This window comes from Nylanderia fulva, unplaced genomic scaffold, assembly GCF_048542155.1.
Source record: "Nylanderia fulva isolate GAGA-0341 unplaced genomic scaffold, ASM4854215v1 Scaffold4, whole genome shotgun sequence".
NCBI classification, from domain to species: Eukaryota; Metazoa; Arthropoda; class Insecta; order Hymenoptera; family Formicidae; genus Nylanderia; species Nylanderia fulva.
In genome coordinates this window covers 7,768,318-7,794,683 of record NW_028190476.1, presented here as the reverse complement: position 1 = coordinate 7,794,683, position 26,366 = coordinate 7,768,318, and the positions used below count along the sequence as shown (strand labels likewise).

The 26,366-nt window shown below is 27.3% G+C and overlaps 2 protein-coding genes and 1 long non-coding RNA gene across 3 annotated transcripts; 2 read left to right on the top strand and 1 right to left on the bottom strand.

Annotated features, from left to right (window-relative positions):
• The first annotated feature begins 3,553 nt into the window (after nt 1–3,553).
• Nucleotides 3,554–7,052, top strand: LOC114934310 (uncharacterized). Its single transcript, XR_003820251.2, has 3 exons — nt 3,554–3,717; nt 5,693–5,898; nt 6,129–7,052. It is a non-coding gene; the product is annotated as an uncharacterized LOC114934310 (long non-coding RNA).
• A 2,712-nt stretch (nt 7,053–9,764) lies between these two features.
• On the top strand, nt 9,765–11,191 carry LOC146721916 (uncharacterized). The gene is made up of 3 exons (XM_085485898.1): nt 9,765–9,816; nt 10,087–10,486; nt 10,528–11,191. The coding sequence occupies exons 1-3, from the start codon at nt 9,765–9,767 to the stop codon at nt 11,189–11,191; spliced, it is 1,116 nt and encodes a 371-aa protein (XP_085342024.1).
• A 2,086-nt stretch (nt 11,192–13,277) lies between these two features.
• LOC114945519 (aminopeptidase N-like) lies at nt 13,278–25,745 on the bottom strand. The gene is made up of 13 exons (XM_085485986.1): nt 25,620–25,745; nt 23,714–24,197; nt 22,975–23,430; nt 22,266–22,449; nt 21,546–21,684; nt 21,179–21,260; nt 19,379–19,749; nt 18,414–18,688; nt 14,609–14,799; nt 14,188–14,490; nt 14,042–14,108; nt 13,801–13,899; nt 13,278–13,646 (listed from the first exon to the last, which is right to left on the bottom strand). Exons 2-13 carry the CDS (start codon nt 24,151–24,153, stop codon nt 13,548–13,550), a joined length of 2,706 nt encoding a protein of 901 aa, XP_085342112.1. The 5' UTR covers nt 24,154–24,197; nt 25,620–25,745; the 3' UTR covers nt 13,278–13,547.
• Nucleotides 25,746–26,366: the final 621 nt, after the last annotated feature.

Here is a 26,366-nt window from a genome sequence, read left to right as displayed (position 1 = left end):
AGGGATAGAGGTAAAAGTGGTAAGAGGAGGAAAAGAAAAAAGGGAGAGGGATGAGGAGCAGGAGATAAGCAGGGAGGAAGTGAAGAGGATGCTGGGAAAACTGAAGAAAGGAAAAGCAGCGGGGGAGGATGGGATACCGAGTGAGGTATGGAAATATGGAGGGGAGAGGGTATGGTAGGATAGAAGAGGTGTACAGGGAAACGAGGAGTAAGGTAAGAGTGGGGAAGGAGGAGGGAGAAAATTTTTGGACGGCAAGGGGGGTGAGGCAAGGTTGCCCAATGAGTCCGCACTTATTCAGTTTACTGATAGCGGATATAGAAAAAGTGCTAAGAAAAGGAGGTTGGGGGGGGGGGGGTGAAACTGGGAGGGGAAAAGGTGCATTGTTTGGCGTACGCAGATGACATGGTACTGTTGGCGGAGGATGAGGAAGGGATGATACATAGAAGAGTGGGTATGGGAAATGTGCAACAGAGTATGGAGAGGAGAAGGATGGCCGGAGAGGTGGAAAGAAGGGATAATAGTGCCACTGTTGAAAAAGGGAACGGGGAATAAAGTGGAAAACTATAGAGGAGTGACATTGATGCCAACGCTATACAAGGTATACGTGGGGATTTTAACTGAAAAGTTAAAGGAAGAAATGGAGGGGAAGAATATGATACCGGAGAGTCAGACAGGTTTTAGGAAGGGAATGGGGGTGATGGATAGTATCTATGTGTTGAATTATCTGGTGAATAAGAGGGTAAATAAGAAGGGAGGAAAGGTAGTCGCGGCATTTATGGACCTGAAGGCGGCGTTCGATTCGGTAGATAGGGAGGTGTTAATGGAGACAATGAAGAGGAGGGGAGTGAGGGAGGGTTTAAGGAGTAGGATAGAAGAGGTGTACAGGGAAACGAGGAGTAAGGTAAGAGTGGGGAAGGAGGAGGGAGAAAATTTTTGGACGGCAAGGGGGGTGAGGCAAGGTTGCCCAATGAGTCCGCACTTATTCAGTTTACTGATAGCGGATATAGAAAAAGTGCTAAGAAAAGGAGGTTGGGGGGGGGGGTGAAACTGGGAGGGGAAAAGGTGCATTGTTTGGCGTACGCAGATGACATGGTACTGTTGGCGGAGGATGAGGAAGGGATGATACATATGTTGGGGAAAATGGAAAGTTATATGGACAAGAAAAGGTTAGAGGTGAATGTGGATAAGACAAATGTAATGAGGTTTAAAAAGGGAGGAGGAAGAATGAAGAGAGTGGAGTGGAGATGGAAAGGAAAAAGGTTAGAGGAAGTGAAAGAATTTACATATTTAGGGTATAAGCTACAGAGGAACGGGGGGCAGGAGGCGCAGGTAAAGAACAGAGTTAGGAAAGCAGGAGCGGTGATAAGACAGGTGTGGGGAATGGGAAAGAGAAAGTTTGCAGGAGACTGGATGAAAAGAGTATGGCTAATGGAAAGGTTGGTGGGGACGGTGTTGGAATATGGGGCGGAAATATGGGGATGGAAGGAGAGGAGAGAGGTGGAGGCAATGCAGGAGCGATAGATTAGGTGGACGTTAGGAGTAGACTGGTGCACGCCGGGGTATATGGTAAGAGAGGAGATAGGAAAAGACAAATTTAGGATAAGGGCAGGAAGGAGGGCGGTAGGGTATGAGAGGAAGTTGGAGGAAGGAAGGGGAGGAAGNGTAGCGAGGAAATGTTTTGAGGATATGAAAGAGAGGATAAGAGGAGGAAAGGAAAGAACGATGTGGGAGGAAGAGAGGGAGAAATTCTGGAAAGAAAGAGGAATAGAAGGGAAAGAGATGGAGGAAAAAAGGGGAAGGGGAGAGGAAGTATATGAGGGGTGGGAGCAGAAAGACAGGGAAAGGCAAAAGGAGGAAAGATGGGAGAGGATAAGAGAGTCGAGATATAATAGATGGTATGGGGAATGGAAGGAGGAGGGTTTACCGGAATACCTGAGAAAGGGATGGGGGGAAAGTAGATGGAGAAGGATAGTTAGGTTCAGAATGAGCAATGAGATGAGAGGGGCGAGATACTGGGAAGAAGAGGAGAAAAGAAGATGTAGGTTGTGCGGGATAGAAGAAGAAACATGGGAGCATGTGATAGGAGAATGTGGGGGAGAAGGGGAGAAGGGAAACTGGTGGGAAAGAATGAAGGGAATATTGCAGGAAGGAGGAGAAGGGGAAGGATGGATGAGAGAAATAGAGAAAAAGAGGGAAGAGGGGAGAACGGAAGAAAAGGGGGAGGGAGGGGAAAAGGAGGAAGGAAGTATGAGGAGGAGAATGAGTGAGGTATGAATGAGGTGGTGGAGAATATATGGGGAATCGGAAGCCGAAGCGAAGCGATAGGTAGGGACGGCTCTTTCTCTCTCTAAAGTAGTAGATAAGTAGGTTAAGGTAGAATTAAGTTATTTGTAAATTAGATGTAAGAGTAGGGATAAGAGTAGATATAAGTAAAGATTGTAAGAGTTTTTGTAAGGTTGGGGAACGCTCCTTCAAAAGCGCCTTCAATCCCTCAGGGGACGAATAAAGAATTGAATTGAATTGAATTGAATAAATCACGTAAATAATAAATATATTTTTATGCATACATTGCAATAATAATTTTATACATACGTAGTAATTTTGAAGGTTTTATCAAAGGATAATAACTTCGCACGTAATTATGTTCGATTAAACTAAACGAAATGAAAAAAATATATAAAGATATGCAAAATAGTTTTAAAACAATACAATAGAAATTCGGCGAATTCAAATTATGTACATAATAGAAATTCGACAAATTAAAATTATGTACATAATAGAAATTCGGCGAATTAAAATTATAGTCATAGCACCAAGCAACCGTCATTGCGAAGATTAACAATTTGACAGTTGTAAAATAAATAACAGAAATAATCAAAAGCACGCGCGAAGCGCGCTTGTGTAGCCTAATAAAATTGAGTGTATTACTATAGAAAAAAATTAATTAATTAGAGACGCTCGTTTCTTTTTTGATAATTTAACTATAATGTCTTAACTTTCATTATAATAACTTAAAAAAGTTTAAAAATGCATTTTATAGGCGATGAACGCAGTATATTTATGATATCTGATCAGAATTTCCAGATAACGTTAATTTTTTTTACAAAAAAATCACCAATCTTGCAAAAAAGCCATTTTTTACATATTAAATTTCAATTATTTCGGAAACTTGACGTGCTAATGAAAATTTGTTGACGACATTATTTTTTTGGCATTATCAACAAAAATTTATGAAAAACATCTTGTCTAGTTTAAAATAATAAAAAATATATTTTTTGTAAACTATAGTGTTATAGAAATAGACGAGTTAAAACCAGTATAAAAATCTTGTACCGTTTTGCGATCTTGTAATATAATTAATAAAAATTAATTTTTAAAAATCGGCCAATCCGCGCGAAATGGAATCGCAAATTTAATTTAATATGACTGTGTCTATGATACCGCAAACATTATCTATCCAGCCTGGAAATGGTTCTTGATATGCGGCGCAGATTATACTCGGTCGTACAATCGCGATCGGTAAACCGCTTCGCTCTTGGACAGCACAATTTGTTCTACCAAATATTATATTATGATGTCGTGTACCGAATGCTGTCAGTTATTGAAAGTCTCTCGAAGTTATAAGATCGTGGTAGTGTTGATAAATATTTCCACAGTCAGTGACGATACGAGACAGAGAAGCTGATTGAAGCTAATTTTTCTAAAGAATATATATAGGTATGTAATGCAACTTGTGTTATAAAATCACCGTATATATATATATATATATAGTGAATCATTAGATAAACTTTATAATAATCTGCTTTTAATATATAAAATGCAAACAAGAATAAATCTCAGTTTGAAAACTCCTTCGAATAATACAAACATAAGAAACACCTTAATGTGCTTCTTCATCAAAGTTATTTTTTTACTATTTTAATATAAAAATTTTAAATATTTTTATATCGTCTACTATAATATAGGTACATATACTAGGCGATGTATTACATAAAGTTTAAAGAAATTAATTTTATGAAATAGAAATATAAATATATAGAAAGTATATAAAAATAATTGTAGAATTGTATATTAATTATATAAAATAGAAACAAGCGGAAAACACAAAATATTATACATAAAAGGCAATTTCAAAATGCAATTTAATATTAAATTAAAAATGCATTAAGTAATAATTCTTATAAATTTAATATGATACTTCATCAAAAGTAAAATTTTTTCAGACATTTAAGGTAAAATTAATGATTCATATAATTTTTAATTATACAATTAAAGCTAATTTAAAATATTACAAATTGATGAAAATGTATAGAATAATAGTAAATTAGCTAACAAGTGCCGGGGATCGTAAATCGGCCGAGAGTGCGGAAGTTTGGCGCACGAGGCGAAGCCGAGTGTGACAATTCGCACGATCGACCAATTTATGACCTGCACATGTTGGCTACGATATTTTGTGTGACCGGTGCGTGGAGAGGGAGCCCTTTTTAAAATCTTATCATGTGCGTAAAGAACGACTTTTCGCGCGCTGGTTGCACAAAATCATTTAAATTAAAGAGATTTGGTCATAAACAAATTTTTAAGATTTTATCATCAACACTTTTAATGAAAATAAAATTATGTTAAGAAGCTGAACAATAAAAATTTCAACAATTACTAATTATTATTAAAGAGTATGATATCACATTTTAATTAGTTGAAAAAAGGAATTTTTAATAAATTCGAATCGTTTTGTTGGCACATCTGTTTTGATATATATTTTGATAGTTTGCAATATAATTTAAAAATTGATATTGACTGTATTCTCGGTGTTTATTTGTTTAGTATATAAACATTTTACGAGGAGAATTAATAACAGATGTAAATTTTCCAAAAAAATATTAATAAATATATAAAATATTAATGAATATAAAAAAGGTGTCGATCTCTCTCTCTTTCTCTCTCTCTCTCTCTCTCTCTCTCTCTCGCATTTTATTCTTCCATCATATTTTCTCACTTCTTATTTTGTATAAACACACACTAACCATATTAAAACACACGACATACATACACACACACGCGCGCGCATGTATTTAGATATAATTAGGTATAATGACTGTGTGATTATAAGAATAATTTGCTCTAGAGAGAACTGTTCCGACTTATTTTAAAAATGTTCAGCTTTGTATTATATAAGTATTATATTTTTTAAAATTAACATTAGCATTATATAAGTCATTAAAAAATATAAAGAACTTACGTAAAAAATATTTGTCTACAAATATAAAAAGAATTTATTCATACAATAATATTAAATTTATACATTCCTAAAATACAAGTATAACGAGAATAGTTTTATTTTCTCAAAGTTTTAATTATATATAATCGTATAATATGTTGTTCATGAAATTTTTCTATGATGGTACGAATTACAATGTATATACGGAAATAAAATATGTATTGTCATATTAAAAAATAAAATTATAATAACTTTTATCATTTTATAGAACAGAGATGAAGCTCAATAAATATTAAACATCTTTTTTACGGAATTATTTTAACAAGCCAATAGTACATCTTTCATTAAAAATAACTTCAATATTCTTTGTGTGTAATTTTAAATTTTTATATAAAATACAATAGGAAATAATATGATAAAAAAAGTTTTGAAATTTATGTAATCTCTGCCTCTTTCTTAAAAAAAATCTGTTTGCAGATATCAAAGGCAAATATAATTATGACAATTTTAAAATTATTATTATGTGGCGGTTTAACATGATAATATGAAACAAATCGTCGAATTTTCTTTCGTGAATGAGTTGCCATCGTGACGCTATACATTGCGTATAAAATTTATTGGTACTGTTGCTGATAACGGAGGCTTTAGAGCATCTCTTCAGTGAAAGGAGAGGAAAATGGAAGGTAAATAATTAATAAATTCATATAAAATATTAAATATATGTTATACATTAATACATTATAATTAAATACATTTAATTAAATATACATAATACGTTCTAATTTTATTATTTATATATTTAATGCAACCAAATTATTATTATTAAGCATATTACATATATATTATATAAAAATAAGTCTGAAATATTCTTTAAATATTATCTTATTATTTATATATTTTTGAATCATGTTAGATGGATTGCTGCAACACACTTTGGGACAACTAGCGCTCGCCGATTGTTTCCATGTTGGGACAATCCGGAATTGCGAGCGACTTTTGCCATTTCTGTACTACACAGACGCAATTATAGGGTTCTCTCTAATATGCCAGTTCAAAAAATTAATATCATTGAAAATTTCATGTTATGTGGACACATTTCCATATTACTCCAGCAATATCTACTTATCTCGTAACAACAGTTGTAATTCGATCCGAACTGTACTGTACTCATGAGAAAAATGAGACCATCCACATGTGTTATAGCAGATATTCTCCACCTCATTAATTATATGGAGAAGAAGTTATTTTAAATGTCACACTGTGCTTAGAAAGCGGATGGAAACGATCAGAAATGAATTCAAAAATAATGCATATAGCAATACCTTTCCAAAGTAAACGCATGGTGACTTTTGGGCTTGTTTTATATAAGTAAATATATAAATAAAAAAAAATATATATATATATATTAAAAAGCTAAATATTAATAATGTTTAGAACAGCATACCGTTATATATTTAATTTTGGGTGTGGGGGTGTGTATAAAAAATTATATTTTTTATCAAAAATATATATATTAAACATATTTTTTTAATCATGTTTTTATAGTTCTCAAATATTAGAAATAAATTATTTTTATAATCATGTATTTTAATAAATAACGATGGGCTATGGGACAATTATAATGTCCTATACATTTATGTATATTTATATCACTTTATATTCTATTACGCCGTATACCTTTCATCACACAATAAAAAGATTTATAGATATATTAAAAGAATTTGTATTTTCTTATTGATCAAGACTTCTAAATTAATCATTTATCAAATGATAATCCTTAAGAGTCGCCAGTAATAAATGATGAAAATCTCTCCTCCAATTTTAAAGTCGCCCAGACTGGCAATAATTTATTTTGAATAATTAGTTAAATTACAACGTTTCGGCTGTCATTGCAGCCCTTTTCAAGTAATCTATAAACAGTTATATACATATAAATATACTCTTAATGCGCTTAATCATACAAATAATTATTAATTTACAAAAATATATATGTTTACATACCAGATTAATACAATAAATCATATTCACAGCAAACCCCCGACAAAATTAACCATTGTTTTGATGAACAATGTATAACTGACAGAAGTAAGCACGAAATAAATAGATGTTGATTGTTAGCAGGAATCTTAGTTACTACGCGTTGAGAAAATAGAAAACCAAAGTACTGTGTCTTTCGCAATTTTTAAACCGTCAATACAAAGTCAAATAAATAAATAAATAAAAGAATAAATATGTAACATATGACATTTTCTTAATCATTAACATATGACATTTTCTTAATCATTTATATTTGTTAAAAATATATACCAATTAATTGTAAAAATTATTTAGTAAGCACATATCTTTCAGATACTTGATTTAATATAGACATACATAATGTAATAAATGGAAAACAAAGGGAGAGTTTAAATTATACGCACAAATTGTATGTTAATAAAGATTAAAATATACATTGTATTATTTGAAAACTAATTTTTAGAGAATCAGATATTCTGTACAACAAACATTCAGATCCAATTGCGCGCAAATTTGAAGTGGCACATCTATTAGGACAAAAAATAGTGCAAGAACGATTTTCTAACGTGTTGAATTTTACGTACCCTTTGTACTCTACATGGATAAACACAGTTTTAATACCTTTCATAGGAATAAATATCATCAACAAGGTGATTTTGACTTCTTTTGCATTTTTACATAGTTACATTTAATTTATATTTAGTTACATTTAATATATATTAATTTATTATTTAGATCGGACAAGAAGTATTTTTTTATATATATAATAGCAAAATATTCATAAATCTTTTTTGTGTTTTTATATTATTTATGATATAATTGTTTTTATAACATTTATGATAGAATTATTTAATGACTACATTTTTCAAAATATGAATTATATAAAATTAAAAAAAGTAAATATTGTAGGCCAACTAAACGAGCAAAATTAAATAAGATCTAAAGATTTATTAATAATTAAATTCTCATTCCGTTAGAGAAACAATATACAGCGTAAACGTTTCGACTGCACTACAGTTTTCTTCAATACATAAGAATCAAATATTAAAATACAAAGTTAAATATTAAAATACAAAGTTAACGATTCTTTGCTGATGAACAATGGATAAGTAAGACGATTGGTCTGAGATTCCAAGTATTGCGACATTTAAACAAATAGATAAACAGAAAAAGTATTTGGAAAGTTTTTTCTCTAATTAGTGGATGTAATAAAAAATTTATATTATCATATTATTATATTATGTTAATATATATGTAATTACATATTAATATATATATATAATTATATATATACAGTATATTTATATATATATATATATATATATATATATTTTGCTTAAAAAAATATTTTGTACAATTTAACTTTTTGTGTTATTTTAATTATCAAGATAACATTTTTATAATTATTATTGTACAATTGTATACATTTATTTGCATCTTATTCATAATACATTCCATTTTTGGTATATTTTTAATTAATTTTTGTATGTATAAATAAAAGCATATATAGATATGTGAAAATATTTTGTAAAGTAAAATTATTTGAAGCAATGACAAAATTGATAAAATATATTTATTCAACAGGATAATATCGCGTGAATTATGACAATAATTGTCAAATTTCGAATTATCTAAATTCTGATAATTTAATGAAAATCCATGTTTTTAATCGCGTCCAAATTATGATCCATTTCGTTTTATGTGATAGCATATCAATTAGATTCTTCTATATTCTGGAATCTTACGTCACATTTGTATCGAGAAAAATTATATATGACATTGGTATCATATGTTTAAAGTTCTTGAACATGTCGAGTGTTTTTCATATTTAAATAAAGTACAATTAATTATTAAGTGCCATTAATATTACAAAATCTTTAAATTATTAGCAATATATTATTTTTATAATGTCAATGTGCCATTATAATACAAATGATTAAATAATATCTATAATATATAAAAAAAAAACAAAAACAGATATGTTGAAGATATACAAAAAGTTAATAAGTCTTATATATACTTTACTAACTCAATTTTAAAATAATAATTTGTTATAAAAATTTAGATAATAATATGATTTAAATACGAGCTTGTCATCTGAATTGACTAATACTAAAGATATAAATCTTATTGTTAAAGTTGAATATATTTTTCGGAAGTAATAATAAAAGTATAAGAAATTAGGAATAAATCTCTCGAAGGGGGAAAACTGTTAAATTTGCAACAAAATTTTACATCGTCGTCTTTCACTAGATGACTAAAGCTAATATTTTATAAGAACGTAGATATTTGAGAATCGCCAGACAGAATTTAAAAACGGTAAAATTTTTTTCTCGACCGTACTGGCGAATTTTATTTGTTCAATTACAACGTTTCGACCCTTCTTTGAGTCCTTATCAAGTGATCTATTGTAGATATAGATAGACAGAGATTAATACAATAAAAAAAAACAAAATTACTTCACTAACAATATTACAAAATGATAAAAAGAAAAAGAAGCGAAACATACTTTTTTACGCTCCTGCACTTGGATATGGAGCCCACACAAATGGAAGGATTTTTTTGCATGATCTCGAGAAGATTCGGTACGTATCATACAACACTTTTGAAAACTTGGATTAATAATATAAAAAAGATTATTGCTGTGAACCAACAACTAATTTTTCTGTTATGATGTAGAAGGCCAGATATTCTTCCTTCTCATATTATTAATCTTAAAACAAACATACTATTTAAAAGCAGTAGTACAAAACGCAAAATGGAGAAGATTACTAATAGATATTGTTATAAATTACTAAAATTGGAAATAAAAAACGCGAATTTTAATTTAAAATACTTGCGCCGCAACACTACAGCGATAGTTGAGAAACTCTTTACATGTCTGCCACATAATCTTGTTCAAGAGTTTCTTAAGTTAAATGAAAAGAAACTTTTCAAATTTAAACTCTCTCATAAAAATAAGTCTATCAGTAAATTTGACAAATTGTGCACTAAGAAAAACGCATTTCCTGACTTGTTCAAAAACATTGACAATTCTAAGTGGTTGGTGAACATTAGTGGTAAAAATATTCCGGATAAGGTATCTGATTTTTTAAGCTTGGGTGACAAATTTGGTTTGCCGATAGATCACGCAAATAGTAAAGATCGAATGAATATCGTCCTGGAGAACATAAAGAATTTAGAGATTAATCACAGGAACATCCCGAGTGACGTATTGGAAACCACCAGAATTTCAGTAGCTGATTCTCTCAAAAGGTTTTTATGTGAAAATAAATACATTTCTTCTTTTCTAACAGATACATCTTACAAGGTTTTTCGCTCTGTAAAAAATTTCTACGGGATAATGAAGATATTTTAGTCACCAAGGCTGATAAGAGTCAGATCACCATGGTAATGAGTAAAAATGATTATTTGGAGAAAATGGAATCGTTATTGAATGACGAATCCACTTACAAAAAACTAAAGAAAAATCCGAACAAACAACTAACTACAAAGACCAACGCCTTAATAAAATCCTGGCGAGATAACGATTTGATTGACGATTCCACATATAAGTCTTTAAATATCACTAATGGTAATTTACTACGGTGTTATGGTCTGCCAAAGGTTTACAAAAAAGAATTTCCTCTACGCATCATTGTATCTTCATTAGGTAGTCCAGTATATAATGTTGCTAAATATATTCATAATATTTTACATAGTTCTATTTTGTTACCGAAATCTTACGTTAAGGACGGCTGGACATTTTCCGCAAATCTAAAAGATACAATCATTGACGACAATAATACTTTGATTTCTTTAGATGTGACCGCCCCATACACTAATATTCCAAAAGAATTGGTTTTACGCGCTATTGAGAAACGATGGAGTGACATTTCTCAAAACACGAATTTTAGTCGTGCTCAGTTCTTATATGCCGTCGAATTTATTTTAGATTCTACTAGTTTTAGCTTTAATTAACAATATTATGAACAAATCTTTGGCAGTCCAATGGGATCTTCTCTCTCACCCATCTTGGCAGACATGGTGATGGATGATCTCGAAACACATTGTTTAAGTCAACTTAGTTTCAATGTTCCGACTTATTATAGATACGTTGACGATATTTTCGCTATTATTCCAAAGACAAAAATCCACGAAATAATTAATACTTTTAATAATTATTATCACCACCGTTTAACCTTTACTTATGAGACGGAATCAGACAGATGCATTAATTTTTTGAATACAACCCAGCAGACACCGATATATAATTGTTACATTGCTATAATAAAACGGAATATAACAGGTAATATAACGTGTACGTTACATGTAACATTCATGTTAGTTGTAATTTCCTACTCATAGATGTAACATTTTAATATAACATATATTACATTGTAGTTATATTGTAATTATATACCAAATAGCACATTGATGTATTGATAAGTCAGTGCTATCTTGGGATATAATGACAATATAACTACAATGTAATATATGTAATATTAAAAATGTTACATCTATGAGTAGGAAATTACAACTAACATATACGTTACATGTAACATGCTTAAGTATATAACATTTATATACTGTGTTTGCTGGGAACGATCTCTCGGTCAAATGGAAAGCTTGTAACAAATTGGTACAAAAAGGAAACGTGTTCGAACAAATATATAAATTTCTTTTCCAATCACCCTTTTAAATATAAAATAAACACAATTTTTAATCTTGTAGATCACGCGATTCTCTTATCTAATGACCAGTTTCACGACGAGAATATTAATATCGTGAAACAGATTTTATTTAATAACTGCTTTCCTAAACATGTAATCGATCGTTGGGTTAATAGAAGGATTAATTTTTTAAAACACAGAAACATGAATGAATCGAGTAATGAGCGAAGTATTGTTGATAAGTCTCCTTTTATTTCATTACCTTATGTTAATAGCTTAGGCGATATTGATTGAATTTTTAAAAATATCGGATTCAATGTTGTTTATAATGTTCCTAAAAAACCGAATCATTTAATTACACTCGGCAAGAATAGACTGCCTACAGATAAAAAAACTGAAGTAGTTTACAAAATTAATTGTAAGGATTGCAACGTGTCATACATTGGACAAACAAAGAGACATCTTTGTACACGTGTAAAGGAACATTTTAGCAACATTAAAATGCATTCGAGTAATTTATTAGTTATTAGCAAACATAAAATTGTGAATTCGATCACGATTTTGACTGGATTTCGCCTGTTATTTTGCATAGTAAAAACACGTAAGAAAAAGAGAAATCGCTGAAATGTTTTTTATTAAGAAAAATAATAACGCTATTAATTTATAAAAAGATACCGACAATCTAAATAATATCTACGACAAAATAATAAAGGTCGTTTAGTCTCCAATAACTCGTCTAAGAGTTTTGACGTGTTGTCAAACCGACACTATGTTCATTCTTGACATCTTAAAATTATAATTTTATTTTTATTTTTACAAGTATATTTTGCTTCTTTTTATCATTTTGTAATATTGTTAGTGAAGTAATTTTGTTTTTTATTGTATTAATCTCTGTCTATGTATATCTAGATCACTTGATAAGAACTCAAAGAAGGGGTCGAAACGTTGTGATTGAATAAATAATATTTACCAGTACGGTCGAGAGAAGATTCTTACCTTTTTTATATACATATATATATATATATATATATATATATATGTGGGATCCGCGAAAAAGAATCGGGCCTTCGGGTGACTAGACCGGGACTCGAACCCGGAACCTTCCGCTTGCCGGGCGACTGCTCTAACCATTAAGCTACCTAGGCCCTCTGCCTAACCTTCTCGCATCACCCACTTACGCGTTATGGAGGAGTCCCGATACTACATATATACAATATGTGTGTGTGTGTGTGTGTGTGTGTAAACGTATTTATTGTTAGATTAATTTACGAAAAATCTTAAAAACTAGTCAATATGTAATTCAAAATAAATAGATAGTGCATTTATCATTCAATATATATATATATATATATATATATATATATATTGTAAATATATTATTTATATTTATATACATTTATATTTTTTTATTTTACATTTAACAAAAAAATTTATAGTAATATTATATGGTCTACTTTCTTGTGAACACAGGCAATAATATAGTTCAAAAACTTGATGCTTTCAGTCATAAAGATTTGTAAATACACAGAAGCATCGAATATAATAATACATTTAAATAAACAATAATAATTAAAGCAGTAAAGTAAATAGTACATACAATATAAAAAAATTATTCATATGAAATATATTCACGCATACAAAGTTGCAATTTTTTATATTTGTCACTAAGAGAAAAATCTATCAAAATACTGTTTCTGTCTTTCGATTTGTTTGTTGCGAATTGATAGCTTGCATCGAATTTTGCAAAAATTCTCCAATATGATCTAATATATATAAACAAAGATTTGTACACAATAAAATCAATATACTCTTTATATAATCAACAAAACAAATATAAAATTAGTATTCAGAAATTAATAAGATAGAACAATATTTTCTTTTTCTTTTACTTTCCATAATAATATTTATTAAATTTACCTTTTCTATTTGAGAACTGTTAAATAAATCTTTTGCGTTAGTCATTCTTTCAACTAACTTTGTTAGGGCCTCCAACCTTTCAACGTATTCGTTTATATGCTAAAATGTTTTATTTTTTTTCATTATTAAAATGTAACGTTTTTGTAGCATTATTAAAATTATTTTAAACATTAAATAATAATTATTAATATCACATTATTATCACATTTTGTACACATATATAAACATGTAAAATTTTTACCCGAATTTGATTTTTAGAATATATGTTATTAATAATAATAATTAAAGCTGCAGTTGTATCAACTTGTCTAAAAATAAAAAAACAAATGTGCATAATACACATAATAAACTTTTGTACACAATATTTATAAAAATATGTCACATTACTCTGGTTTTATGTCGTTAAAATAATCTAATATGTACTCCAGTATAATTTGATTCTTCGCATGCTTTGTAATAATATGTAAAAAACCGTTAAAAAGATATTGATATTCCTGTTCTGTAGAATTGTTTATATAATTTAAATAATCAATGATGACACCAGTATCTTCAGGGCAAGCCAAGTATTCTAAAAATTTAGTGTCAGATTTTTCCAATCCTATATTATACACTAATTGCCAAGATGTCTCTTCTTTGGTAGTTATCATCAAACCTTTACAATATGTCCATTCCTTCCACCATGGCAAAAGTCTAAAATATAACAAAAATTATATTTTCTTATTAAGGATCAAATTATTTAAACATTTTAGGCGATATACCTGCAGAAGAATTTGATTAAAAAAGGCTAAAAATATGTAACAATATTTACTTGTGTTTTGTAGGATCTTGGAGATGTTGTTTTAATTTTTTGTTGGCTTCTTTCTTACAATTGATGTCACTGAAAAAACATGCCCATCTTGCAGCTTCTTGTCGTAAACATATTCTAAGTTTGTCACTATCATCAATTTCTTCATATTTGATTTTTTCAAGTATACTGTTTACCGTCAACTTTATGTTATTCTAAAAATCGTTAAATATATATTTCTTTTGTTCTTATTATAAATGTATAAAAAATTATTATATTTTTCTATTATTTTCCAATAGATTCTTAAAATTTTCTTTTTCTATGAAACAAACATACATATAAATTCATTTCCCAGCTAACCATTTCTGCTGAGGCAAATGTAGGCAACAATTTTTGTTTGTAAAAAGGCCGCAAATGAGAAACATATTTTGTTATTGCAAACATTATACAAATAAGCATAAATTCAGAAAATATTTCAGTGATTCAACATCAGTTCGAAGACTATATTGACAAAGTGGCAACGAGTAACAAGCAGAATCTGTCGAAATTGTTGATAAAAAATTGGTGCCAAAAACGCAGCAGATCCTGCAGATCTGTCGAAATGTTAAATTGACAACAAAAAGTACACAGATGTTTCAAAAATAGTTAAAAAGATTATATACGTTTTTTTTCTAAATATGATTTAAATAACAAAAATATACATTTATTCATTATAATAGATTATTTTTACTTTTTTTCAATTATTGTAAATTAATGAATGTTTTTTTAAAAAACCAAATTAGGCAGGAATCTATTGACCAACACCGGCTAAGTTTAAATTTTTTTTTATTAGAAAAGAAACGACGTTTCGACCATCAATTAGGTTCTCTTCAGGCTATTGAATTAAAATACATATTCCAATCAACGAATGATCAGGTAACTGTCAGTTGTAACACAGCAGAAATGACATTCTTAAAAGTGAAAAAGAGAGAACCGATAGTTCGCACTGACATATAAATTGACACTGTAACAACATCGACAGTCCTTCGCAAATAATGATTAAATAAAAATTTAACTGGCGATCATATCACGTTATACTTGTGAATGTTTTTTTATTTGCTAATTTCTTTTTTTACTTAATTATTTTTCTCCGATTTATTGAGCATTTGGCGTAAATCTGTTTTCAGTTTGCGATTGACAAATCTGTTCTTAGTTTATTGCGTCAATCTGTCGTCACACTATTAGTGACAGATCTGTTCTGGCGTTACACCCAACTTGATGTTAGGATATGCTTTCAACTTTTATGATTGCAATAGGACGCACTTGAAGACGCAGTGGACCTTGGATTTGCAGCCGTATTTGGCAGAAGAATGTTTCCCAATTGCTAACAATTATCAAGCAAATGGTTAACTGGATTATAGACGCTAACTAATCTATTTACATACATATGTAAATGCAAATATACATATATATGTATTGTACGTGTACGCAAAAATATGGTTTAATTTGTGCAAAGTGTCTATAATATTTATTAAATATTAAAATTTCATAACTATTTGTTAATCATATTTTGTTTTGAAATAACCCGGGGAAAAAAGTTCATGTATAATTATATATATAAATGTATATAAATATATATAAATATATATAAATATATATAAATATATATAAATATATATAAATATATATAATTTATATATAAATATATATAATTGTAAAAAATTATATGTAAATATATATAATCTCATATACGATTATATATGATAATATATAACATCATATATGATTATATATAACTATGTATATAATTATATACAAATATATTTGATTATATATAAATATAATGTTATATTCAATTATATAAAATTATATGTAAATATATATAATTTCATATACAGTTATATATGACAATATATAACTTCATACAAGATTACATAGAACTATATATCATGATTACAGAAAATTTGTCCATATATAATTATATGCAAATATTTGATTGTATATAATCATCTGTATAAAATTATATGTAATTATATAAAACTATATGTATATAAAAAATTTTCTCTCTTTATATAAAATCAAGTATATAAAATCAAATATAATTTTAATCTAACGGGAAAATTTTAGTTTGTATATGAGTCATTCTACATCAATCGCGGACCACCTTTCTGCCGAGAAACGATTACAATTTAAACATTTTTTTGAGAGTGCAAAAGAGTGATGGCAAAAAGATCTGTTTTTTTCGCCCATTTTATAGAGTCGAATTTTGGGACCTCTTTCAAACTTTTTTTATACCAAATAGTACTATATGATGAGACATTAATCCCAGAGAAATTTTAAGATGAGCATAGGCATGGTTTCTTAGATATGAAGAAGTGAAAGTGATAATTTCTAATAAAACTGACTAAAAATCATCACTTTCTCCTTTGTATCTCCGGAACCATGCTTATATACATCTTGAAATTTTACTGGGATTAATGTTTTATCTAATAGTAGTGAAATTCGAGGTCTCAATAATGGGCGAAATTTGCCATCACTTTTTGCTAAAAAAATATAATCTTTTAAATGCCGTGTGCTAAAAATTACGATACATAATGGCGGATCCAACATAAAAATCACCTCGAAATTTTTAATGAACTCGATCAATTTTTATTACATATTCGTGTAGCTTACCTCGAGAGATTTTCAAAACTGTAATACGTACTTTTTTATTTAGTTTTTTAAAAATTATACTTGAAGTTTATAGTATTTTGACATAAAGTATGAAATATATTTTGTGAAACTTTCAATTTTCAGTAATCTTACTTTAATACTTTTATGTATAAAATAATGAGACTAATTAATTGGTGTAAAGAAAAACACATAATTGCTTTAAAAAATATATGTTGCTAATTATTTTTTATGCCGTCATTATGTATTTTAATTTTTAGCACACGGCATTCAAAAGATTATATTTTTTCAAGGTGCAAGATTTATTAAAAATATAATCTTAAAAGAAAAAGTTTTTAAATTGTAATTTGTTCTGGGCAAGGAAGTGACTGGATTGACGTGGAATGACTCATATATATTTATATATTTGATTATATATAAATATATATATGTATACATTATCATGTTATGATGTACGATTAACTTTGATAGCTGACAACATTCTCATAGTAATAACGTATATAAAATTATGCATTAGAAAAAACTACAGAAAATTATTAAGAATTAATAATAACATAGAGCTCAATTAAAAAGTGAAGTTCTTGTCCGATCATTAAAGATAAGCATGTCAATACTTTAGATGGGTGACCGTTTGGGAGTATTATTATATTGTATAATTATTGTATATATATTTATATATAATCATATATATTTATATATGGGCATATTTCATGTATATTTATATATATAGCTTTATATATATTTATATATGTTAATATATGGATTTTTTTTCCCGGGAAAGTATAAAATATGTATATCTTTTCAAAATGTTTCATTAAATTTTTTCAACTATATATATGTTTTATTTTTTTAAATACTAATTACTAACAGTGATATTGATATTAAACCAATATTATTGCATTCATCGACAAAGATTTTAAGCAACTTGCTATATATCCAATAACAATGTTATATACCAATAATATTGGCAGTAGTGAAAATCATAGACTTTTTGGACAGTTCTTTGGGTAAGTAATTATTCAAACTGAATTTGTTTACACATTTGCGACGTAATAGTATATATAAAATTATATTGTTGTCGAATATATTTTTCTAAGTATTTAAATTATTTGTGATCAATGAGTGCGTACATGCAAATATTTAAAATGTAATATTTTTATTGAAATTTACTAATATTTACCATAATATCTTTTTTCCCTGGAAAAGTACAATACATGTATTCCAGAGCTTTGAACAGAGGATACCATGCTATATAATCTTCTTCATGTTGCAAATACCATATGATATTCCAGAATATATTGGATTTGAGTTTGCCTGCTATCATTAAATGAAATCCATCATCGATAATTTGGGCACGATTAAGAACATGAATTTTATTGTACTGAGAACGACTAGAGCGTAGATAATGTTGAATTCTTTTCCAATTTTCACCGTCATAATTAACGCGATAATATCCTGTCGAATAGTAAATAAATTTTATCAATTTTTTTTGTTTTGAATAATTTTATCATTGTACTTATTTTCAAACTTATTTCAATTTTTAATTACATACTGTTGTTTATATAAATTATAAATTAAAAACATATCAAAAATTTAATACATATTAATAAAATGCAAATACATATAGAAAATTAATTATAAAATGTCATCTTAATACTTGAAATAGCGTAGCGAACATGAAATTGTGCAAGATATTGTTGTATATCAGAAAATAAAATTGAGTCTAGTTGTACATAAATAATGATTATTTTATGCTAACCAATATAATCTCTGTAATACGTAACGTTACGAAAATTGTATGTTAACTGCATTTATTATTATTAATTTTATAAATATAATTATATTTTTTTAATGATTTTTACTATTATTAGAATACAATATTTGTAAAAATATAACATTAATATTGAACGATATTATTCAGAAAACGCCTACGTAATATCTTATACATATAATAATATATAATATTATATATATATGTATATACAATAATGCAGAATATTACACAAAACATTTTAAATAGTTATAAAATGAATATCTCAGAAGTTTATAAGACAACGAATAAAATAGATAAAAATATAAAATAATGTCAATTATGTGTGTAAAATAAAGACGAGAAATAAGTTAGAATTATTTGTCGATATTTACCAATTTGTTGTAAATTGAATATCATCCAACCATCTTCTTTATATGGTAATGATAATTTCAATGGTTCTAGTAAACGTTTAATTCCCCATTGCTTGCATAGCGAATAATAAATAAAATTGTTAAAATCGGAAGACGTTTGCGTAGTAAAAGTTATAGGAATGCACTGAATTTTTAATGTGTCGATATTTTCTATCCATACAAATGTTCGGTTCTTAGGATCATCATAATTTCGTACTACTTTAATAAGAGGACAATACTTCTCCGAATCCCAATTTTTCATGTCCCAGATGACGGCAGCAATATTTGGATTTATTGTTGAAACATCTCTCATAAACTCCATAAAGTTTAGATGGCGGAATAAGCTAAATTCACTAAGTATGTAAAATATATTAAAAAACATTACAAATATGTTAAAATTGTATGTATAATGTTCATATTATAAAAAAATTTAATAAATACTAAGAAACAAAATATAAAATTAAATTCCCAATTATTTATTTATATATCTTATATTTATATTCTGATAATAAAGAATATAACTTAATTTTAATAAAAATTTAATAATGTTACTTAATTTTTTAGGCATTATTAACATTAATACAGATTATATTTGAGCAAAGTATTGGACAGTGTTATAATATAATCAAAAGAAGAAATAAAACAAATAAGAAGTTGAAGACAAAACAAAAATAAAAAAAATAAAGGAAATTGATTTACGAGAAGAAAATAAGAATAAAGAAATAATGAACAAGAGTTATAAGTGTTACATATTTAAAACCCTGTTAATTTAGTTTAGAAAACAATTATAACATAAAATGCAATTAAAAATAAACAGATATCATAAGAATTATAAATGATATAAAAAAATAAAGGAAACAGTAAGAAGAATAAAAATAATTTTAAAAATTATTTTAAAAAATAACATATTATGAGATCAAAAATAAAACAACAATATATATGTATATGAAAAAGTGATGATGATAAAACAACACTTTTTTTCTACAGAAACGGTTTTCATAGGAAAAGTAATGAAATTAAAAATAACATTAGTAGAAGATCTAGAAAAATAGCGAAATTGTAACATTAAGAACAAACATGAAATAATATTGGAAGAAACGAAAGAAAATAAGGGACATTATTTAAAACTTATATTATTATACATTATTTACGTCGCACAATTTTATTTTTTTGATATTATATTCTATATTGTTTTGGAAATAATCGACCAAACTAGTAGGTAAAATCGTTTATTTAATTTCACGACATTTCAACCATATGGTTGTGGTCCTCTTCAAGTGCGACTACAATAACTATTTAACATATTATTATTATTATCAACGAAACACTAGTATAAATTTCGCAATTGGAAACGCACGTAATATTTACAAGTAAAATTAGTAATAATTAACTCATCATACAGCAACTTAAGGTCGTGTAAATAATCTTACTTAAAATATATTAGAATCTGACGATCCTTGTTTGAGATATGTTGTCGCTGTCTCACAATTTCAATTTAATTATAATTTTGACTTGTATAATTTTACTATAAATTGATATTGATTGTTGCTGTATGATGAGTTAATTATTACTAATTTTACTTGTAAATATTATGTGCGTTTCCAATTGCGAACTTTATATTAGTGATACTAATGAGTGAGACCACAACCATATAATCGAAATGTCGTGAAATTAAATAAACGATTTTACCTCCTAGTTTGATCGATTATTTGTAAAACTCATATTTTAATACTAGTGACTGTCATTAATAATTGGGAATTTATTCTATATTGTATTACTCACTTGTTATCTAGATATGTGTTTATGCCTATCTGAAATATTTCTTCTGTAAGGACGTGTTGCATCATGCGCAGTATAAAAGGTGCTACGATTTACATCAAAATTATGAATTTGATATTTTATATATATATATATATATATTTACTATAATAGTTACTTGTAAATATAGTGATTTTTTAAAGGAAAATTATATTGTATATGTATACAAGGTAGTCATCGTGAAATGTTTTGGGTGGGTGGGTGGGTGCGTACTTTTATAAAAATTAAATATATTAAAATCCAGATAAGAATTAATTGTTTTCTATCTTTACATTTTTTTTAAATATTAAGAGTTAAAAATTTATGCGGACTATTTAATTATACTACGTACATCTGATATAATTGGGGATTTCCAATGAACTGTTAACTTTTAAAGTAAGATTCCACATATGATAATCACTATCCAAATTGAAAGAGTAATGTTGACTTTGAACAACAAATAAATTTATTATTCGATAATCTGGATATTTCTGTAGAAAAAAATAATTAATACATCGATATATCCGTTCTGAAGAGATACTTGCATTAAATACAAATACTGATATTATTAACGTTACTTTATTATTAAAACGAAACACTCTCATTTTGAGAAACACATTAAAATAAATATAATAATAAAATCTAAAATTTTGTATTACTATAATTAGCAAATATTACATATTTTTTAAATTATTGTCTCAAGATATTATATTGCAGACTCCTTTTTATCAAATATTTAAATAAATATCATGTGTACTGCGTGTTTTTGATTAATTTATTTTATTTTAGATTTTATAAAAATTTAGAAATATCTAATAAAGTAATGTTAATAAGTAAAAATTTTTAATAACTTAAATTTAAATATGTAAATATGTAAAAAAAATATTTTTCAAAAAGGATTTGATTATTCTATATGTATAGTGCTAAATATTTTTAAGACAATTCACAAAGAATGCGTATAGATTTTGTAAAAAGAGTTTGATTTAAGAAAATTTTACAATATGTGAGTTTAAGTATTGTATTGTTTGCGAGAAATTAGAAGCGAGATAGCATTGAAAATATTTCGAATAACCTTATTTACAGCATACGTGGCAAGCAATATAGTAAGACCTTTTTTAAACGAAAAATCCCAAACGAACGGATTGTTCATCATGTTATTGAACAATTGCTGTGTCACTTTACGTCCTATTAATTGAGCTACTTCGATTTTGTGAGCAATAGGATGTACATTTTTATCGTAGATGATATCTGTTTCCCTAAAAGTTATATTTAAATGTTAAGACTAAAAATTTTCATAGAAAATATAACTTTCTTTCTATTACAGTATTTTAATTTAATTGTTAGATGTACGACTTACAAACTCATGGGTATAATTTTGCAAGTCAATATTGTAAATTGTACTAAATAATATTGTTTTAATTTTTTAATCTACAATATAAAACAACGATAAATTTCTGTTAACGTATATATTGTTGACGAAAAACGATAGTTTGAAATAAATAAAAAAATGTCATTTTTTATAGCTTCATTGCAGTTTTAACATTTACTTTAGGGGGTACGATTTAGCATATATATTTTAACCTTTATTTATTTATTACAACAGGAAAATTTAATATTGTAATAATTTGATCAAACTTAATTGTATTAAAATTGCTTGTTTTCGCAATTCCTTACACTTTTGAACGTTTACAGAAACAAAAAACATACATATATTTAAATTCTAAAATTTTGCAAATTAATATAATTTTATTTTCAATGTAATTTTAAGCACTTGTACTCACTTATAAAACACAAGTCCAAAAACTATTGTGTCATCGTCATGGAAATTTGGAATTGCAACATGAGTCACGTTCGAAATTTTGTCCGAACGTTTCCATTTACTTTTAAAAGACAACGTGATATCTTCAGCTACATTTTTAGCAAATTCCAAGTGAAATAGAGATTCAAATCTGCACCACATTTGAATGTTTTGTGTTTTTATATCAAGAAGGAATAGGTAGTTAGATATAACCATCGTTGCGTGATGAGTCAATATTACAGGTATGGTATCGTAGTGTCTCCATACTAAATTGTACTCATCTCTTTCCGTATTTCGCAATGGCATATTTGACAAAGTCGTGCAGTAATGACATGCTAAAGAAATGTTAAAGGTTGCTTCTAACCGTAAATCATGTGGATGCCAACATGGAAACACTTGTCGGGCGTCTACTATCTGAAAATGTGGAGCACCTACCCAACTACATTTCAAAGAACATAAATAATGAAACTTTTTTCACAAGCATAAAAATAAAAAATGGAAATTAAAAAATGTATAAATGTTATATGCGTCGACACATTATATTTTATGACTTTATTACTTATTATTATAATAATAAAGGTAAAGATTGTTCACCCTTAGATTTAAATTCCGCGATATATAATAATTTTTGGGACATTTAATACATGATTAGTATATTAATTACAATGTCTTATGTAGTTGTATATTGTACTCTTTTTAACAAACATTTATTATTTACTTACGTAGCTTTTTTTTTCATGTCGAAAATTCTGAAGCCTTTATCAGCAATGCCAAAATATTTTATATTTAAAGTGTAATTTCCTGGTGATAACTCATCCATAAATGAAATATCAACTGTATTCTCTTCAGTATTATACGTAGGTTTATAAATTATATTATTATCATTTTCATGATATTTTTTAAAATTTGTAATTAAAACTATATTGTCAATACATAATTTTTCCGAATATAAATATATGTGTTGCGTTTTGTGAAGAATGTTTATGCTGATATTGTATTCTCCATGGAAAATATTTGCTTCAATAAATGATGTAAGCTTGATATCGTAATGCATTGGTTTTATATATTCTGATGGTCGATAACATAAAGATTCATTACGAATGAAAGCTGTTACAGCAATAAAAATTAATCCGCTATTTAATAATAGTTTTAGAAATATCATTATGTCAAAGAAAAAGAATATTTATTTATGATCTGTAAAACACTCTGTGGACAAAAGATAAATAAAGAATTTAAAAGCTTAGATGTCTTTTTTAAATGACTCTTGTACATAAACAATTAAATTCAAAAAAGTATTAAAATTATTATTGAAAAACCATCCTAATTAGTAAAATACGGTGAGGAAACAATGTGCAAATTTTCATTTGCACAATTTTTTAAAATAAAATTATAAATGTGTATGGCAGTGTCGCACATATTTTAATTGATAGCAGTATAGAAATATTAAATTTAAACATATTTTATATCTTCTTTAAATAATGATTCTCATTGTCAAAAAATTATATATATTTAAAATTTAAACAATAATATTTAGAATATAAAAATTTATAGTATATAAAGTTATTTAGCTGTCTGAAGTGAATTACTTTTATAAACACAAGAGCCGTTGTTTCTACATACATATATATCTGTGTGTACATTCAAAATAAGAAGAAGACAGTATAAGAGTAAGAAAAACTGAGAAGCGATGAGAAAGAGAGAGAGAGAGAGAGCACATGTTTACTATTATGTTCCTCTAAAGATCTGGTTGATTTTATCTCTTAAATTATATGTAATAAGTTTTAAACGAACATTCACCGAGAATAAAACCAATATAATTTCAATTTCAATTTGTGTAAATTATACGCTGGATAATAAAATATAAGATGTCCAGAACGAGCAATAAACCTGTTAAAAGCAGATACCTGAGATCATTTAGAAATTTTTCTCAACAAAAATGTCGAAGTACCAATGAATATCGAGTTATAAGAAATTGAAAATAAATGGTGTTTCGCAAACTAAGCCTTGTGGAAATAAAATATTAACAAAATCACATTTGTCCATTAATATCGAATCAAGTTTACTGTTATTGAAATTTTAATTTAAGGTTTAATTACAAGATACGTGATGATGGCAAATTTGGGAACATAAAAATAATGTTAATTTACCTCGACATTTTTGCAGAGGAAAAATTGACTCCAAATAATCTCAGAAATTTACTATTGACAGGTTTACTACTATTTCTGGGATTCCTGTATATATAATGGCGTTTTTAGATATTTCAGATTAAACGTATCAAAATGGATGTGATTAATGATTGCTTTTAATCTATTAATATTATGGATTTCTTCATTCAATTGACAATTAGTATGTCCTCTCATTATATTCGATAATGTCTAATTAATAAATAATTATTAAAATGATCTCTAGATTAAAATTAATGGTAATTTAAAAAAAACTATTTTCTTTATTCCTATATATATTTTGGAAATTCTTTAAAATTCCGTTATACTGTATGATTAATTTTTTTTGTATTTGTATACATATATATTTTTATTTTTTAAATTTATTTTGACTTACCCAATATTTCAAAACAGAATGTTAATTGGAAAATTATATTGATTAAAACTATATTATTTTAAAAATTACCTGCAGTAAAATTAATGCTTTAGCAGTATGCGCAATGTTTGAAGAATATAATTATTCACACACACTTTATTACACAAATATTATCTCTACCACGATGTGGTTTGAAAGACCACGAAAGACTGACTGATTCTCTATACGTATCATGATAAATATAATGTGTTAGGTCAACAAAACTTCTGAGGTATATATATATATATATATATATATATATATATATATATATATATATTTATATTTATACATTTGTGAGCGGCATTTTTGTGTAACAATTTTTTTAATTGAGTACATCCAAATTATGTCCAATTAATCAAATGAATATGCATCGTTTACAAATTTATATTACTCATTTCGAAAACTATTTGCACAAAAAATATGATGTAATATCTCGTAATATACTTATTGCTTTTAATAATTTTATTTTAATAATGTTCTTAATTTTATAATTTTAATAATTATCTGAATAATTTTTTATAATTCTATTTATCTTATTCATATTAATTATTATTAATGAAAATTAATATTCGCGATACCTTCCTTTGTACAGCATTTCATTGGTATCAATTTTAATTATCAATTAAAATATTAAATCAGCCATTGATCCCTTTCTAAAAAAGGCATGTTATTTATTCTCGAATATCTCGAAGTATTGTTACCTTCAATCCGCGATGTCGATTGGTTCCGTCAGCGTTTACTTCGTGAGCGGCTGTCATTGCGTATTTGAACAGTTGTATGTTGTATGTATCGAGG

What these genes read in the sequence shown, in the direction of transcription:
- LOC114945519 (XM_085485986.1), bottom strand. Translation starts at nt 24,153, where the DNA reads ATGATATTTCTAAAACTATTATTAAATAGCGGATTAATTTTTATTGCT. An exon ending in GACATGAAAAAAAAAGCTAC is followed by an intron (nt 23,431 to 23,713) that starts GTAAGTAAATAA and finishes TTTGAAATGTAG; the next exon opens with TTGGGTAGGTGCTCCACATT. An exon ending in ATTCTAAAAATCAAATTCGG is followed by an intron (nt 13,900 to 14,041) that starts GTAAAAATTTTA and finishes AAAACATTTTAG; the next exon opens with CATATAAACGAATACGTTGA.
- LOC146721916 (XM_085485898.1), top strand. Translation starts at nt 9,765, where the DNA reads ATGGAGCCCACACAAATGGAAGGATTTTTTTGCATGATCTCGAGAAGA. An exon ending in CATGATCTCGAGAAGATTCG is followed by an intron (nt 9,817 to 10,086) that starts GTACGTATCATA and finishes GCAACACTACAG; the next exon opens with CGATAGTTGAGAAACTCTTT. An exon ending in GTAGCTGATTCTCTCAAAAG is followed by an intron (nt 10,487 to 10,527) that starts GTTTTTATGTGA and finishes CTTTTCTAACAG; the next exon opens with ATACATCTTACAAGGTTTTT.